We start from the raw sequence: 16,370 nt of genomic DNA, 5'->3' as shown, positions 1-16,370 counted from the left end.
ATAGCAATGCTTAGCTTTTTTTCTTTACATGAGCTGGCATCGCTAATCTAATACCATTGACTTGAATGTATTAAAGTAAATGTTTACCAGCGACTGTCTATAACCCACAGACGTAGTATCTCGGTGCTAACAAGTGTTAAAAAATCAGTAGCGAAGCTCTTGGTTTTTAAAGTGGTGGAGCAATTCTTCGAAAAGAAAAATATCTTCTTAAATCATGTAGTAAATAAATTAATTATTGGTTACTGTAGACTTTAATGATGACCTTCCTGTTTTTGCAGTCCACTCTGTCATCTTTAAGGTACATATAAAATGTAAGACTTGACTTTTAAAGGGCTTTTACAAACTCTTAATGCTAATTTTTTCTTTAAAATATTATATACTGATCTGTCCTGCAAGATTTATTTCATTTATTCAGAAAAGGGAAATACGCTGTAGGAGAAACAGTAGTGTGTTCTATTCTAACTAAGCACATGGATTAATTTTGTAACAGCAATTAAAAATCTGGTTTGAAAGTTCTAGAAAGGAAAGTGATAGCAAAATTATTTAGTATTTGTTTACTGAGCAAGCACCTCACTTGAGTCAGATTCTTACAAACATGCTTCTGAAATGATAGTGTTTCTCAGAGGAGTCTTGGCAAATTCCTAAATTTGTTGTAATTACAATTCATGTCCCAGAGGTATTTAAAAGTCAAGACAAGGCAGGCTTCAAGAGCATGTGTGAAATGGCTAAGAATGTTATCAGGCAATGTTCTTACATTTTCCTCAATTTGTTTGTATTTTGTTCATCTCACTGTAATAAAAATGTAGATAAAATTCTGTATTAAAGTTCTTTGATTTTACTCTCTTTTTATTTTTAAAAGGCTTAATTTACACTTACTCTATTTTTGACCTCTCTTCCTGCTTTTTTAGTTAATTTAGTCATCTGATGGAGCTGGTCCTTGTTTTGATGTCCAGTGCCTTTCAAGTAGTGAAATAGGGTGCCTTATAACCCACTCAATCCAGTCCTAGCAGGTAGACTTCAGATCGCTCTCAGACCAAAGTTAATAAGGGTCCTTTTTCCAAAGATTAACTGGTTGCAAGCAAGACTGGATGTTGAATTTCCCAGTGTACAACAGCCAACTCAGAAACAGGGGAAGGTCAATGTGACCCTGTTACAATGACGCTTCAGTAGGTTTGGCATAAAGGCTGGTACTTCAGTGGAGACATGATGTTCCACAGTTGCTGTGGTCTGAAGAGCACAGATTCTGAATGGCTTTGCATGGCTCTTCCACAGTCACCAAGAGGCACGCTGAAACAGCGTGCTGAAACCTACTTGGATATTCATAAACATTGTCAGGGAAAACAGGAATTGTCAGCAACGTGAAAACATGAAGCAGAACATGCCTTCTAAAGAAAACTTTCTTTTTTCCAAGGCCACCAACTTTGTTACTGAAAGAAATCTAGCTACAATCCCTGTAGCAATGTAAACCAAATATTAGCACAGCAAATGTGGTGTCTTCATTCTGTTAGCTGGCCTTCAGGTAGCTAATTTATCAGAATAAATAGTTCTGTGATTATCAGAGTAGCTGAAGGTCAAGGTAATACAAAGAAATTGGAAAATAAAGCAGTCAAGTTCTGAAATCCAGAAGCCAAACACTCAGCTTGGTATGTATGCGCTGAAGTACATAATATGTACAGTGTGTCATGTTAAACAATAAACGGGTTCATAGTTATGTGCCCGTGTTTACAGTACTTACACAGTCACTTCCTGTACCTGTTGGTAGTTTACATCAGCATGAGTTATCGGTGAGTTCTTGCTCTAAGGCAGTTTGTCACCCATACACTGTGTATCTATTTTTTTCCGGTAAAGGCTTGTGAACAGGATGAATTGCAAAGCAGTTACTTTCCTGAAATAAGCTGCCTGAAGATACAACCTGCCTCTCGTGTAGCATTTGTTCAGGCCACATGAGAACCTGCTTTTATGTGGTGATGAATACCCTGAGTCTTACAGTTCTCAGCTCCTCACACTGGCTTCTGCAGTTGTTCCCACTCATTTTTGCAACTCATCTGTAATTCCTGTTTCTTGAAACCAGATGTATTTCAGTTACACCTACAGGAAGAGACATTTTTAGTCATCTGAATGCATGAGTCTATTGGGAAAGCTGAGCTACTTTACTTCCAATAGATATGCTTGTAATATTAAAACTTGTATACTGGAAATAGATGTGAGAATCTAAACACAGCCCTGAACCATAACACAAACTTCAAATGAAGAGTTTATTCATTTTATTCTCACTACAAGTTAAACCACCTACAATATCAACCATGGTGATATCGGCTGACCATGGATGGTATCAACACTGCTTAACAGTAAGTGGTTGTTTAGTCTGATTTGCAGGCATTTTTTTAACTGTCTCTGTTCAGAAGATGTAATGCCTGAGAACAAGGTCAGCTGAGAATAATACAGCATAAAGGAGTTTGATTCCAGGAAACATCCAGGCAGAGCTGGGATAAATCACTACCTAGCTGGGACAGCAATCAGTCAAACATATCCCTCGTAGAAAGAGGTGAGGGTAGTAGACTCGTAAGAACCATGTTAGGAGGAATTTCCAATCTTGAGAACTTAATTAAATCTTCTGTTGTAAGGACTTTGTAACTAAAGGAAGTTTGGTGCTGATGCCCCAAGGTGTAACTGGGGGTAGTAGGTTGCTGAGGCCATAAGCACTTTGGGAGAGATTCCAGTTCAGCATTGGGTGTTTCATTTCACTCCCCTTTAAGGTGATATACTCTGTACCTGCCTGGTCTTTAACTCTGCTCTTGGGTTAACTGCAAGATCTGGATAAACTCTTGACTGAAAAATTATGATGGTGTTTTGATAGCATGGCTGTGAACATGTTTGAAAAGCCAGTTGAAGGCTCAGATTTCAGGAGGACAGTTCTGGAGCGTTTTACCAGTCTCTCTGGAGTGGAAGAGATTCTCTTTAGTCTTTTCTACTAGCACTTGAAATTTTTACACTTGTTCTTTTAGGACAAGATCCTTTTTCATGTGTCCAGAGTAGCTGACAAGTCCTGTCTGCTGCAAAATTTCTGTCAGCATAGTCAAGGCATGCTATCAACTGGTAAGAGTGGCTGTGGACCAGAAGGACATCAACTCTGAATACAGGAACTCCTTTAGAAATATAGTCTTCCTCTCTCCCTCTAAAAAATGTACTTTCAACAGAATTGCACAGGGGTTGGATCCAGTCTGCTCCAGATGTCATCCAAGGATTAAAACAGAGAGAAAAAACATTTATGCTGCTATTGAAGTGGGATGAGCAAATGAAAGTATTCTAGTTTTAGGAACTTTCCTTCTGAAGCAACAGTGTGGGTGTTGGCTTTTTTTTTTTAACTGACATGTTGATGAAGCTTTATACCTTTGTGAAAAATAATAGTTGTTCGGCAAGTCAGAAATTCTATCAAAATGTACCTTTGACAAAAAAAAAAAAAAAGGCTGCTCCTAACCCTGTGGTTTAAAGTGAGAAAAGTTGTAAATCTTACTTACACTCAACAACTTTGCAGTTCTCCTTTAACTTGCCTAACCCCATTATTGCACAGATTTTATGGTAGCCTTTCCTTTGAGAAGCAAAGAGGCTTTGCATGCTTCCAGGATGAGAACAGATGGTCTCCAAAGCTGTGCCAAGCTCTGGAGAGCTGCGGTGCCGTCAGCCTCTGGGAGGGAACTGATGCTGTGGGGCTTTGGGTTGCACAGAGAGAAAAATCACATGGCTCACAAGGACCAGGAACTGTGTCTGGTTTCACTTTCAGTGAGGTCATTAGCATGATTATGTAAACAGACCATGTCTGCCACTCATTAAATAAGGCCAGGAAAAAGCAAGGAGATTCATATTTCAGCTGCTTCCAAAGGGATATAGTTGTAGAGTGCTTGGGCAAAACTACAGCTGAGAAGAAAAAGTTGCTTTTTGAAGCACAAACATGTAAGTTACTCAGTGAATGCAATACAGGCATTACATGTACTGAGCACACGCTGGATAGCATTAAATCTTACACAAACTCCTCACAGCTTTTGCCTTGGTCGTGAAGATTATTTTCTGTGCCAGTAGAAACCAAAATCTCTGATCAGCAGCTTTGTAAAACATAAATATTTGCAAATGTTTCAAGGGCCTAAGCAGCGGCTACAGTCTAAATATATTAATGAGATAAAAGGGGGGTTGTATATAAGTCCAAGACTCCCTGATGAGTTTGTAATCCTATAAGACTAAAACAAACAAAGCCATCAACCATCCAGCTTTGTGCTGAAATGTCTGCCTTCTCGTGCTGTCCCTCAAAGGAGATGGCGTTCCGCAGTTGTTTGTGGATGTTGTGTTACAAAAAAACAAACTAAACAAAATACACCTCTGAACTGAGTGGCACAAGCTATTTTTTGTTTGTATAGTGATCTGTAAATCTCAGTACAGCTTCATACGCTACAAACACCACCATGTTCACAGGAAAGGCACGAATGCAGTTTAAACCCAGTCCTTTGAAGAGCACTTTTGCACCCTCCTTTCTCACGCTTTCCCGAGCACAGTGGACGAGGCCTTTGTACTTGTGCTGGTCCGATTCATCTGTTTGCATCCGTGATTTGAGGACATCCATGGGAGTAGCTAATCCCCAGGCCAGGACTCCAGCGAAACCACCAGAAAGCAGCACAACGAGGAAACCTGCAGGAGTGAAGGGAGGAGCAGTGAGCTCAAGCCTTGCACCGATACAGCCACAAGCATCTCCATAGTGTCAGCTAACTTTGTTAACTTTCATGGTTTTCAGCAGTTATTTTGTCCAGTTCTTGCATTTCTGTGTTTCCAGTGATCTCACACAAACCAGACAGCCTCTCGATTTCACAGCATACTCATTTTGCGCGCATCGTACCGGCTCATGCAGAGACATATCTGCTTTAACACCACACGAACTAGATGTGATGCAGCCTGAGAGCGCTCACACCCTCTTTAGCTGTGTCTACTTATTTCTGTAATTCTCAGGAAGACACTCTTTGCTGAATGCCACCTATTTGATCTTTTCTCAAAGCGGACAGCTGTTTTTTGGAGCCAAATCACAACCAGGAAACTTAAGTGTCTTCACGTTCTGCACCTGGACTTTATTTTCAAGCCCTGGACTGATCCTGTTCTGGGCTCCATGATGGTTCCTGGGGGGTTAGTCCATGTTTAATTTCTAGTTGCATATCCTATTTCTGCACTAAGAGGATTTCATACCTGCATACTAGGCACCAGAGCATGCCATAAACAGCCCTCCTGCAGGGAGAGGACAAGGTGCTGCTGGCACCCACACCGGGAGGGCACAGATGGCCCCGTGACGCCAGGAAGCAAACACACAGCAACCCCACATAAGGAGCAGATCTGCATGAGGTTTTACAGGTACTGGGTGATGTTTGCTGAGAGCATGATTTCCCTCTCAGCATGGTACTAAATAAACCATTTTTGCAGGTAATGCCAGGTGCTTTCTGTTACCTACCTGGTTTATTTTTCCCAGCTGGTGTGAGCCAGTCACACAGAACAGAATAGGTAAGGAAATATATTGCAGAAGAGGAGCAATCCCTGCAGAGTAATGCAGAACAGCCCTTGTAGAGACCCCCAAAACCTTCCTCCTTGGCAATCACCTTCAAACAATGCAGAGACCCTTGGTACTTTGGCTTGGAAACAGGCTGGGGAGATAGGATGGAAGGATGTGGGTTCCTCTGGGTCTGCATGCGAACCTTCGCCACTTCACTAGGGGTCATCAGCACAACCTGTAACATCAGAGGATGCTGGTTTAACCCTTCATGTTTAAACTGTTTTGATCCCCCTCTTGCAAATTCCTTGTCTCCCACCTTTTCAGGCAATAATATTACCTGAAGCCAGCAAGTTCCAGCTTCCCCCACTCTGTCTGTGCTAAAGCTCACCAGGCAGCAGCAGGACATGTGTGTGAGCTGCGCTGTGCAGAGGGGAAGGCAAGGCAGAAATCAACAGGGGATATTAAATACCTGTAACAACTTATTAAACCAGATAGGTATGGAAAGACGTTCTCAGCTATAGGGTAGCATACATCAAGTCTCTTGTATGTATTTGCATTTGGAACCAAAGCCATAAAGACTTTAAAAAAATTAATCTGTGTTAAGTACAGTCATTGCCTGCTGGGAAACACCTAGAAACCTGACCGTCTGGACTGCTCTGTAAGAGGATTGTCTGTGACCAGGCATTCATTTCTGCCCAGCATGCCATCGGGTGCTGGGGTGAACTCTGCTGCATTTGCAGCGCCTGCAGATGCTCAGAGAAACCCATCTGCTTATGGGAAACTGCTCCCGCATTCAGCCTCAGCTCCCTGTCCCAGGATCATGCAAGTTTGCCAGTCAGCAGCACTTGTCAGTGATGAGCCCTTGGGTTTGGAGTCCTGACAAGGCAACACTGTGCACTGTGCATTGCTACAGCGATACCATGCTGGGCTTGTGCAGCCACTGTCAGAACACCAGCCTGTGCTTTAACACGCTGAGTTACGTCTTTCTGACGTCAACATACCGTCAGAGCCACTTGGAAAGTTTGCTGCCCAGGTTGTTTTTCTTCCTTTTTCTGCATTTGCTGCCAAGGTCCATGTAATTCTTAATAGCATGCTTCTAAGTGTTTTGACACTCTAAACCAAATCCAGCATGAGCTGCCCAGCAGGACTCGGCCATGCTGCAGAGCCGACCAGCAAGGGGCCAGCACGGGCAAGAGCGTGACCCACCAGCTTGTTGCAGGCTCCCCTATGGCCTCCCGGACAGAAAACGTTCACTGCTTTTCCAGCTGCCTATGTTTGTGAACAAGATCTCTGTGTTTTCCCTCTGGGCTGTTTACCTACCCGGACAGCACCGGCAGCACCTCCGGCCAGAGAAACATCCAGCTTGGACGGCTTCGCGTCTGCAGCCCCGTATCGCAGCTTGCAGATGGTACAAAGGAAGTTCTTGTACGTGCCAAATGAAACAGAAGAAATCACCGATACCGCGAGGGCTGATGCAGACACACCTTTGTAAAATCCCCAGACCTAGTTGGAAACCAAGGAAAAAGAACACTTTTCAGAGGCAATGGCATGAGAAAGCATCTGCACAAAAACACTGGCCATACCTCGCTGAGCCAAAATTTACTCCCATCTTACAGCTCATCAGCAAAGTTAAATTTCATCCTGACCCTTCTTCCAAAAAATGGTTGGACATAACTGCTGCTAGTGCTCCCAAACTGACAGAGCCAGCCCCGCTTCTCCGAAACAACACATCTGTAACTGGTATCAGCAGTTCTGGTGAGAGGTACCTACTTTTTCTGTCCTGTATGTTTCCTGAATGCAGTGCCAAATCCCATTGTAATGCCTCTCAGTCTGAATTCTCACCTGGGAACACAGGAGCAACTTTAAAATGCAGATATCAGATTAAAAAAAATAAATCAACAAATGTCATAGCAGCAAACCAGATAATTAGCCATAAAATAGCATCAATGAGCAATTTACCTGTTTTTTTAAAAGAAAAGCAGCACAACTAAACAAACTGAAATATATTGATGTAACAAAGATGAAAGCACTGTCATGGGACTAGTTTTCTAAAAAGGCTGGGGGGAAGCAAAAGGGCCTGTTTGTTTTCAGCCTGCAGTCAAGAAATAAAGCTCCAACAGGTACCTTGACTGTGTCCAGCGGATAACCCACTGCTGTGCTTAGACCACCTGAAACAGAGAGTGCATTGGAGATGGTTAACAGTGCACCTCGCAACAGACCATTTTCCCCCATTGCAGGAAGGCATTAGGGGAACAGCAGAAAACCAGAGCTTCAGAACCCTGCTGTTCTTGGCACCACACCTCTCTCCAGCTCTAGTGATGACGTTTGAGCCAAGAATGACAGAGCAAAATGCGCAGATTTCTCTGCATGACCAAGATATGCTCAGAGAAGGAATCTTAGCATTATGGAAAACTCATCAGGAGGAATAACACCACAGTGCAAGCTGGGGCAGGGAGAAACACTGAGAGCACTGCTGAGGGAACGTTGAAGGGATGACTTGTATGATATTGGGTTGGTTTTCCTCCCCCTCTCAATTTAGGCAGTAAAGCACCTTTGGACTATCACCAAGCACCCTCATGTGAGGTGCAGAGCATCCCCACTCACACAAGAGGGTCTTTGAAGAAATTTTGGTTCTCCATGCTTGACCTGGAAATATTAAGGAATAAAAGTAGCAGTCACAAGGGTATCTATAAAGATGAGTGGTCCTCACACATTACAAGTTCTCAGCAATGTGTCTTGAAGACAGGAGAGGTACTCCTGCTGCCTCCTGCATGCCAGGGACTGGGCATGTCCTGTCTGAAGCTTACAAAGCACATCTAGAGCCCTGAGTGAGGAATTCATTGGGCATTAAGGTCCATGGCACTGTGCTGGACTAAGCCTCTGAAGTGCATCTCCTACGTGCAAAAGCAAAGCAAGGAGCAAAAGCCAAGGTTGCTCGGGGCCCTGGCAGGCTGGTGTGATGCCAGGACACAGTACAACTGCCAGCACTGCTCTGTGGTGAGACCACCCGCCTTCTGTCCCTCAGGGCTCAGCAGGATTCAGGGGCAGGGAGGGGTGAGCTCCGGGTGTACACAAAACCAGCACACCCAGCAAAACCAGCACACCCAGCAGCACGCCCCGCAAGCCAGCAGACCACGACCCCCTGCCTGTGGCAGTGACAGCCTGTCCAGCGTGCTGGGAGGGTTTGTCAATCCTCTACCAACACCCAGGCTCATTTTGAGACCTTAAAATAGCCACTGGAGTTGGAGATGCATTAATCGTGTGAGACAAAGTTACTGCCTTAGTGGCAGATAAGGAGAGCAGAAGTGCCCCAGCGTGGACTTCTCTTGGCTGCAGTAACAGACAGATCACTCACCATCCCTGCCCTTATCTCACTGCATTTCTCAGCTCTGATCTAAATGCATCTCTTGGCACATACAACAGATGATAAAGGGGCTGACCAGCCAACTTCCTCCCAATACATCAACTGCCGAGTCATCTGAGAGGAAACTAGGCTGGGGGGCAATGGAGCTGTGTCCATGCGTGTTATTCAGACAGAGATGAAGTTCATAAAAGTGCTGGATGAGCCCTTCAGGGAGCCAGGCAGTCATAGAATCATAGAACAGTTTGGGTTGGAAGGGACCTCAAATCTCATTCAGTTCCAACCCCCCTGCCATGGTCGGGACACCTTCCACTAGACCAGGTTGCTCAAAGCCTCATCCAACCTGGCCTTGACTAGTTCTAGGGAGGGGGCATGCACAGCTTCCTTGGGCAACTTGTTCCAGTATCCAGTGTTACAGTCATGGATAACTGTGCATGTCTGGTGGCTCACAGGCTGGAAACTGCCTCTTGTTTCAAAAACAAACTATACTTAAAAATGTATTAGCTGCTGTGGACATTTCACTAGGCATGTTTACCTGTGATTACATGGCTGCTTGGGAACTCTGGAAAGCTCTACTATGTTTTGGAAAACAGCAGCTGCTGGTGTGAGTCACCAGGAGACAACCCTGAAGTGCATTACTTAGAAGAAAACAACCAACATCATCTTGCTTGCTGAAAAATTAGGTTTGTTCTCCAAAAATCTCTGTGAAATCTGCCACCAGAAAAGTAGCAATGAAGATGAAAAATGGGCCAAGAAGCCACCTTCTGTATTTCCAAACAAAAATGAGATCAGGCTGGAAGAGAGATGGCAAGAGGGAATACATAGGCAGAGTAATGTGGCTCAAAGGAGCAATGGCTCTGGTCTAAGCAGAGAGGGACAAGGCACAAAGTCACCCAGGGCCACCTGCCCTGTCCCAGATTCCCAGCCATCAGCCAGAGGCAGGCTGCAAACACGGACCCCGCCAGCCAGGCAAGAGCAGCACATAAGTCAATGCCAGTATGACAGCGCTGATCTCAGAGCTGCGGTCCCCTGGCCCAAGCACCCTGTCCAACCAGGAGGATTTGGCATCACATCAGTTTCGGACTTCCTGAACCTTAGAGGCAGTGGCCATGGGCTGACCAGGTGCTAACGACACCGAGGCACCACGTGCCTTGCACAGCTAAACCCCGGCTTGCTCCGCCAGCTCAGGAAGGCAGGAGCCTTGGCTCATGCACTTCAGGTATGAAGGCTGATTTGGGTCGATGTTCAACAAGTGTTCTCCCTTCTGGAGAAACTGCCCTGTTCACACATTAAGATGCAGACACAGCAGCAACATAGACAAAATAAAGCAGGTGTGCCCCAGCCTGTTTCCCATTGCTTTTCAGTCCTAAGGGCTCCCACTCAACTTAGTTCCAGTAAGGACCAAACATCTCCACTTGGGAGGGGACCATAAAGGTAAATTTTTCACTGCTCCCACCAAAGTGGAGGTGCGAGCCCGCTAAACCTCCAAACAACCACAGCCTGCCATGAACTGCGCTCCTTAAGAGTCAAAGCACACTGAGTAGTTAAGTTGTCAGAGCTGAGAAGCTCAGCCAAGTCCATCAAAGGCTGAGAAAGAAGGGCTTTGCATAGTGTCTCTATAAATAGCCTGGGACAAAGATAGCATGACCCACACATGCCCTCTTTGCACAGCAGAATTGAACAAGGCCAGCAATGTATAGCATGCATATAGGAGAGGGTTCCTGTGGGACTCCCGCTGAGTAACACTGCACCAGCTGTGACAAAAATAAATATCAGAATCAGGTGGGTGAACTTTGTTTGGTTTAGTCAGCTGGTTTTTATGCCTACTTTCTCTGAGATGTTCTCAGGTATTGTGCAGAGGTTGCAGCATCCCCTACACGCACGCGCACAGAGTGCAGGTACAAAACTGGATTACTCTCAATCTCTTCACAAGTCAGGGCACTTTGACCGGGCAATTTGAATAAGGAGGGGTCTTGGCAGAGTGGCCACCACAACAGTAATCATCAGAGAGCAAGCAGTAGCTGTATGGAGCCCACTACGCTGCAACAGCTCCAAGCTGTTGGCAAAACCCTGGCTGAGAGACCCAGGGAGAAGCAGGGATCATGGTCCATACTCTGGATGGATAGACAGCAACTTCCAAAGATCTTTGTTTTGTGAAGAATTGGGAACATAAGAAGTGTCCCATACCTTAAACAAGCTGAACTCCATCCAGTAGCGTGACCCTGGCAGTGGCCAGCAGGAGCTGCTTTAGCTGTTAGGACAAGGAGACAGCATGTTCCCTCTGTAGGTGGACTATTTTATCTACCTTTGGACTGCATGTGACTGGTGTGTAATCTTGCAGCAAGATGTGGAGAAGCCCGGGCATGCTGCAGACCCTGCTACTCTACCACCACTGAGTGAACCTCAGCTTCCCCTTCCCAAATCCTTATGCCTGGCATGAGAGTCAAGTCATCCCCTAGTCATCAAGAGCCCTAATTGTCAGTACCCATCCCCTGCCGTGGCCCAGGCTGCTGCCATAGCAGGGCTAGAAAACACATATGGGAGCATAGGAAAATTTAAGTTGGAAGAGATCTTGGGAGGTCTCCAGTCCAACCTCCTGCTCAGCATTATTCTCCAGGAAGGACATCCTTACAGATGAGCTGCTTTCCACAACATCCAGCCCCATTTGGAGGTTATTGAAGGGCTTCAGTCACTAAGCATGTTTCTCTTATGTTTTTTTCCATCTGGAGTCCCAGCAGGTCACTGTTTCCTGGGGTGAAGATGCTGAGCTTGTCCCACGGCCACAGAAGCAAGAGCTCAGAGGAGATGCACAGTATTTGTGGAGGTGCCTGAGCCAGGCTGGATCACTACATGGGATGCAAATGGGCAGCACTTCTGCTGTTTTTCAGAGATGCTTAAGCCATGCTTTCTCCACAACACTCTGAAAACAGAACAAGGTCACGAGAATGTAATTTACTAAAGAGAAACTCTGTTATTATCTGTGGTGCCTGTTGAGTTGTTTGATGCACTTCAGCTGGGTTTGTAGCCGCCTTGGGAACACAAAAAACTGCTTCAGCTCTAACAAACACAAGCCATGAAATAAGCTCAACACCACAAACATCCCAGTTCTTGAAGGAAAGCTGTCCCACCCCTGGAAGCTATCCTGTGTCAGGGTAGGGACTATGGCTCTGAAGCTTTGCTCAGGTACCTCACACATGTCTATGTGCAAGCTCCCAGCAGGGAACAACATGCCAGAAAATACCTCTGTCTGCCAGTGACAAGGTTGCGTTACCCCTCTTAGAAAAGCCCTGAGCTGGTCACAGATGACAGGATGGAAAATCTTGCTTTCTGACACCTTGAGGTCCAAGTGCCTTAAAACAAGCAAAGACGTTTCTGGTTCCAGCTGGAGCTCCCCAGCCTGCATCCTCCCAGGCTGAGCCTGTTTCCAGGGCACCCATGGGAAGTGCTTCCTGCACAGACAGGCAGCATGTGATGCTGGAGCCCGGACAGAGGGGCATCACACAAACCACAGCTTTGCATGGGAGCAGGGCAGCATGCCGAGGTGAATGGCCACTTTGAAACTCTGTTTTCAACTCTCCACATTTCCTTTGCAAAAGAAGTTTATCCTTAAGTGGCCCAGCTCCAACTGTGCCAACAAAAGCAAAGGAGTCCAAGCAGCGAACGCAACTGCCGCTGCCCCACCATTAACATGAAGTCTCAGAGGAGTTTTGGTGAATCCCTCTGGGATGGACATCCCGTTGCCAGTCCAAGCACAGGGCTCCCATCTCCACTGGCTGCTCTGAAGTTAGCAAGGAAAGGAGAAAGGCAAGCTGTCATGGAGGGACTGGTTATATGCCCCCTCCCATGAAGTGTCCTTCCTTAGCCAGGCACCCAGCACCCCAGGAAGGCTGACCGCCTGCGTAACAAGGCATCTCCAGGCTGGATGCTGCTGAGATGCCAGACCTCACCCCACTTGCACATTTTGGGTGATGAGAAATGAGGGGCTGCAGGGTAAAAATCATCATGGCCCTTCCCAGGAAATGGCACATGAGGGAAACTGCCAAATTTCAGCAGATCTCAAAGTGAGAGCCACCGTGCAGGCTTGGGCTGGGCATCTCAGCCGTCTGGCAGGTTTACCTGCAGTGGTACCCCATGGCTTTTGTCTTGGTATTTGATACTCTGCTAAATCTGACAAGATTTCAGAAAAGAAATGGGATCAGTGGCTACATTTGTTGTTGAAAACAAAGCTGGGTTTAAGCAGTACATGCTCTAAAAATGTCTAGAATTAAATGACACTTTTCTCCTTTTCCTTTTTTTACACACAGCTAACCTACTTTCTCCCAGATCAAAGCCTACTGCGTAGCAAGCCTGCACTGAAATTACCATCACAACCGCAAATACATCTTAATCTAAGATAATGTACAGGTCATTCATTCAGACCTTCTTCACTGCAAAAAAGCCGTGCCTCCACCCCTCCTGTCTCAGAAATCACATCCTCAGCCCTCCAGAGCCGTGATGCCGACAGCCTGCCAGGACCCCCAGGCACCAGCATGGGAGGTTTTGCTGGCTGGGCAATACTAACCAGTTTGTATCTGCACACAACATATTCCACTTTATCTCTTCCCATCAGAGTTTTGCCCTGTCCCGCTGCAACTGGACTGGAGAAGATTGCAAGGCAATGACCTCAGCTGACCAAATTGCAGTGCTGCCTCTCCAGTAGCTCTGTGAACCTGCTCTGATGACATTTTCAATTTAATAAAGAAGAATGCACTTTTAACAAGCAGCCCCCATGGAAAGACTCTCAGCTCTGCCATTGAGACCTGCCCATTAGATGAACAAGAAGGAAACACAGTGATCTGCTTCCACCACCAAGCACTACTTTATGTATTTACCTCCAATGGCCCCAGCAATGAAATCCATCCAGACCGAGTCTGCTGCTTTAATGACCCTGATTAAGCGTTAGGGAGGTAGAAGAAGGGAGGATACCAGTTCCGGCTTTCCAGAGCCCCGCAGGTCCTTCGGAGACACTGTGATTTGCAATATAAATCAGCTTCCTACTGTCTTCTCTCGCCTCTGGCGATTGTGAATCTTGTGGATACTTAATGAGTTTGTACACTGGAGGCAGAGACGGGAAGCCTGGAGCCATGCCAGGAACACAGTGAATAAGTAATCCCGTGAAGCCCTGCAACGCTGTGCCAGAGCTGCTGTTCCCAATGCCCTTCTGCTTGGAAAATCACAAGGGGTGGTGCCTTGCAGGGTAACGCTGGCTGTGAAGGGCCCATTCCTCGTTGTACTTATTAACCCCAGAAGACAACCTTGCACATCTGTCTGCCAGAGGACACTCTTGTCCTGTGCCATGGAGAAGTGGCACTGGTGGCTGTGTTTGAGCTGCCTCCTCCCTCCATCCCAGCCCACCCTTCATCCTTCTGCTCTAGCAGACCCCCTTCCCATGAAGAAAAATTCCTCGTGCCCTTCCCAAGGAATTTTCCTTGGCTTTCCTAATTCACACAAACAACCCTAAACCCCTACCCAGATCCCCATGGTTTATTACCTGGTCATTGTGTATATAGGTGGTGAAGTCCAGAAATTACTCCAACCACATACAAAGTGTTTCCTTCTCTTTTAGACCACAGGGTAGTTTTCCCAGCCCCTGGAGGAGCTCTGCTTCTTCACTTCTTGCTCAGTCTCCCAACTCCCCTTCCGATGTCAGCTCCTTGCTGTGTTCAGCAGCAGAGCAGGAATCACTGTTGCTGCTGCCCATACTCCAGTGTTTTGTCCTGCAGGGGAGTTGGGAGATGGATTTTGCCAGGAGATTGCTCTAGCACCTAATTTTTTCTTCCTAATTCACACCCAGCACAGGGTGGTGATCTCAGCAGGGGAAAGAGCAAAGCACAGAGAGAGACCTGCTGGTCAAGTGGAACCAAGAGCTCAAGAAAATGCCACATTAGCTATTTTTGCACAACAGCCCCGTACTGGAGGGCTGCCTTATGTACACAGGAGAGGTTAAGTTTTGCCCAGAGTGAACCTGGAAACCAAAGTCCTGATACAGTGAAGGGCTTGCCAAGTCATGACCTGAATTGTACTCCTCTTGAAGAGGTTTCCCCAGGTCAGACCCAAGGCACATTGGCAGCAAAGGGAAAAGAAAATTTCACGGCTGCTGCCCTCCTGGATTGGCTTCACAGAGAAGCTGAGGACTTTAGTCCCCAGTGCTGCCTCCCGCACATTGCACAAGAATCTATTTCTCACTGAAGTGCATATTTTGGATGGTCTGATGTGTCAGTGACATATAGCACAGCTCAATGTGAGGGTTCACAGTTTCTGGGAACTGAAAATTAAAGGATTTTAGCAACTTCCTTCTCATAATTTCTTACACGTTCTTCCTTGAACACTTTCTGCACTAGAGAGAACAGTTTATTCCAGCGTAACCTCATGCAAGGACAGCAAAAACTTAAAACCAGAAGTAAAATATTATCTAGAGAGATAGCAATGTAGCTGCTAAAACACACTGGGTTATTCAGTAGCCCTTCCTTGTTACACCTGGTGACAATACTGGAGTTATTAACGGTTCATCAACAGTCTGTACGTGCCAAGTGCAGGGAAAGGTGCTGTTTTCACTTCTCCCACCAGCCATTCTGGGCTGATGTCCTTGTGGCCTCCTCCAGTAGTGGGACCAGGTGTGGGATCTGCCGCAGCAGTGACACATGGGGACAAGGACACAGTCCCCTGCAGACGGGCAGCCTAGGAGCCTATAGCCTCCTGGTTCCCGCAGGGATCAGGCAACACCTGGAATACTGTGTTCAGTTTTGGTCCCCACTATACAAAAAAAGATGTGGACACACTGGAGAGGGTCCAAAGAAGGGCCATGAAGATGATCAAAGGACTGGGAAGCCTACCATATTGAAGAAAGGCTGAGAGACCTGGGTTTGTTCAGCCTTGAGAACAGAAGGCTTAGGGGAGACCTCATCACTGTGTTCCAGTGCTTAACAGGTGGCTACAAAGAAGATGGAGACTCCATTTTTGCAAGGAATGACATGGAAAAGAAGAGGGATAATGGGTACAAGTTACTCCTGGGAAGATTCTAATTATACATAAATTTTTCACAATAACAACAATCAACCATTGGAATAATCTCCCCAGGGAAGAGGTGGGTTCCCCATCATTGGACACTTTTAAGATTCAGATGGACAGGGTGCTGGGCCATCTTGTCTAGACCATGCTTTTGTCAAGAAAGGTTGGACTAGATAATCCTTGGGGTCCCTTCCAACCTGGTATTCTATAATTCTACGAACCTGCCAAGCCGCTCCAGCCTGTGCTGCAGCAGTCACCACCGCCTTCAGGACAGCTGCACTGTTTAATATTGCTTTTCTGGGACCTGCTTTCAGGCAAAGTGAAGAAATTCATGATATTTCTAGTATGAAAGTGTTACCATGTGTTCCCTCCCATCACATGGCTGGGTGTGTCATGTTGGGAGCGTTTTTCTACATATTGCAGTGACTGGTGCAATATCAG

At 46.1% G+C, this 16,370-nt stretch overlaps 1 protein-coding gene across 1 annotated transcript; it reads right to left on the bottom strand.

The window, feature by feature from the left end:
- Window positions 1–4,390: 4,390 nt before the first annotated feature.
- Window positions 4,391–13,781, bottom strand: SLC25A47 (solute carrier family 25 member 47). The gene is made up of 6 exons (XM_010168485.1): window positions 13,754–13,781; window positions 7,646–7,689; window positions 7,292–7,363; window positions 6,842–7,024; window positions 5,483–5,756; window positions 4,391–4,677 (listed from the first exon to the last, which is right to left on the bottom strand). Exons 1-6 carry the CDS (start codon window positions 13,779–13,781, stop codon window positions 4,391–4,393), a joined length of 888 nt encoding a protein of 295 aa, XP_010166787.1.
- Between the last annotated feature and the right edge of the window lie 2,589 nt (window positions 13,782–16,370).

This window comes from Antrostomus carolinensis, unplaced genomic scaffold (assembly GCF_000700745.2).
Source record: "Antrostomus carolinensis isolate BGI_N321 unplaced genomic scaffold, ASM70074v2 scaffold13535, whole genome shotgun sequence".
Lineage (NCBI taxonomy): Eukaryota > Metazoa > Chordata > Aves > Caprimulgiformes > Caprimulgidae > Antrostomus > Antrostomus carolinensis.
This window is presented reverse-complemented; position numbering and strand designations above follow the sequence as displayed.

Coding starts and splice junctions, on each gene's coding strand:
- SLC25A47 (XM_010168485.1), bottom strand. CDS start 13,781: ATGGATTTCATTGCTGGGGCCATTGGAG. Junction 7,690..13,753: donor CATTGCTGGGGCCATTGGAG/GTAAATACATAA, acceptor TCTCTGTTTCAG/GTGGTCTAAGCACAGCAGTG. Junction 7,364..7,645: donor ATCCGCTGGACACAGTCAAG/GTACCTGTTGGA, acceptor CTGTGTTCCCAG/GTGAGAATTCAGACTGAGAG.